The sequence below is a fragment of the Cyprinodon variegatus genome, unplaced genomic scaffold (assembly GCF_000732505.1).
Source record: "Cyprinodon variegatus isolate N-32 unplaced genomic scaffold, C_variegatus-1.0 Scaffold12, whole genome shotgun sequence".
Lineage (NCBI taxonomy): Eukaryota > Metazoa > Chordata > Actinopteri > Cyprinodontiformes > Cyprinodontidae > Cyprinodon > Cyprinodon variegatus.
Genome location: NW_015150465.1, coordinates 366,183 through 367,522, shown reverse-complemented (window position 1 = coordinate 367,522; position 1,340 = coordinate 366,183). Strand labels below are relative to the sequence as shown.

Genomic DNA, 1,340 nt, shown 5'->3' with positions numbered 1-1,340 from the left:
TAGTTAGTTAGTTAGTTAGTTAGCCTTCTGAGTTTGAATCTGTCTTCCATCATACAGTAAATAATAACTGTCTGCAGCCCCTTTGGATGTTATCAGCCCAATAAATGGCCATTATTTGTGGTTATCAGTCCCATTGAATGGCTTCAGATTGTGCCTCCTACCTACCAGTAGGCTGAGTTGGTTATCAAGGAATTCATCCTAATCCTAGCTCTAAGGTAATTTCTTATTTCCCACATAATTAATTCATCTATTTACGGGTAATCTGAAAATAATTTCAGAAGTTCTTCTACTCTGTATTGTACTCATATCAAACCATCCAAAAGCAAAAAACAGTCTCATATCCACTGAGTTTTTTTAATCACTACAATAAATCTGTGTCACTGAAACCTCTGGAATTCATTTTTTAGTAAAGCTGCCAAACACAGTAAACAGACTGGGTACATCATAAATAAATTCTATGGGAAAGGTGGGATACATCCTAGATAAGTCGTCAGTTGGCTTTCCGAGTTTGAAGAAACATGTTTGGTATATCCCTTTATATTTTTTTTTTGTAATGTTCAATAAAATATAAATACATTGAATTTGGAAAGTAATCAAAAAGCTTTAACAATACCATAAACAATGTTTTTCCATTAGAGACGCTGAACTTTAGCCAGCCACAGTGTTTATTTTACCATTTGCATTTAGCACTCAGGTGGGAGATTAACATGTTTCTGTCTGTTGCTGTAGGTCTCGTCTCGCTGATTTCCACATGAACTGCCAGATGACGTCTCAAACAGTCACCAGTTGCCCTTATGACAACTACATTGGCTGCCTCATGTCCTACATTGGTCTCATTGGTATGTCCACTTCACAATTTGTTCCTTAAAACAGACATCTGGATTAATGGATAGATGAGGGATAGATAGACAGACAGACGGATAGGATAAGAATTTATTGATTTCACAACAGAGAAATTTACTTGTTACATTAGCTCTAATAAACAACAGGACTTAGTGCATCAGAATACAGTAGTAGCCATTCAAATTTTTTACTATCAATGTCTGTAAATCAATGTTTGTACTAAAATATTCTTTCTCTCATGATTTGTGGACATTAAGATCTAAAGAGAAGCATAATTCCTGGTCTGATCCTGTAATTCATTGATATGGTGGATTCAGAGTAAAAAAATATGCACGCCCAGGAGAAGGAGGGTGTTGGGTGCCATTCAGCTGGAGTTTGACTGGGAAGGGCCATTTGAATGGCTGCTACTGTAAGTGTAGAAAGTCAGGCTAAAACAAATGTATACATATATTGAATATGTAAGAAAAAAAGGATGGCTATCAAAGGCGTCTCTTATT

At 36.0% G+C, this 1,340-nt stretch overlaps 1 protein-coding gene across 1 annotated transcript in view; it reads left to right on the top strand.

The window, feature by feature from the left end:
- Positions 1 to 1,340, top strand: part of LOC107088879 (GDNF family receptor alpha-2-like) — a 108,398-nt gene that overhangs the window by 69,191 nt on the left and 37,867 nt on the right. The window contains exon 4 of the mRNA XM_015381339.1: positions 730 to 839. Coding sequence (XP_015236825.1) covers positions 730 to 839 — 110 coding nt within the window. The remainder of the gene's footprint in view (positions 1 to 729; positions 840 to 1,340) is intronic.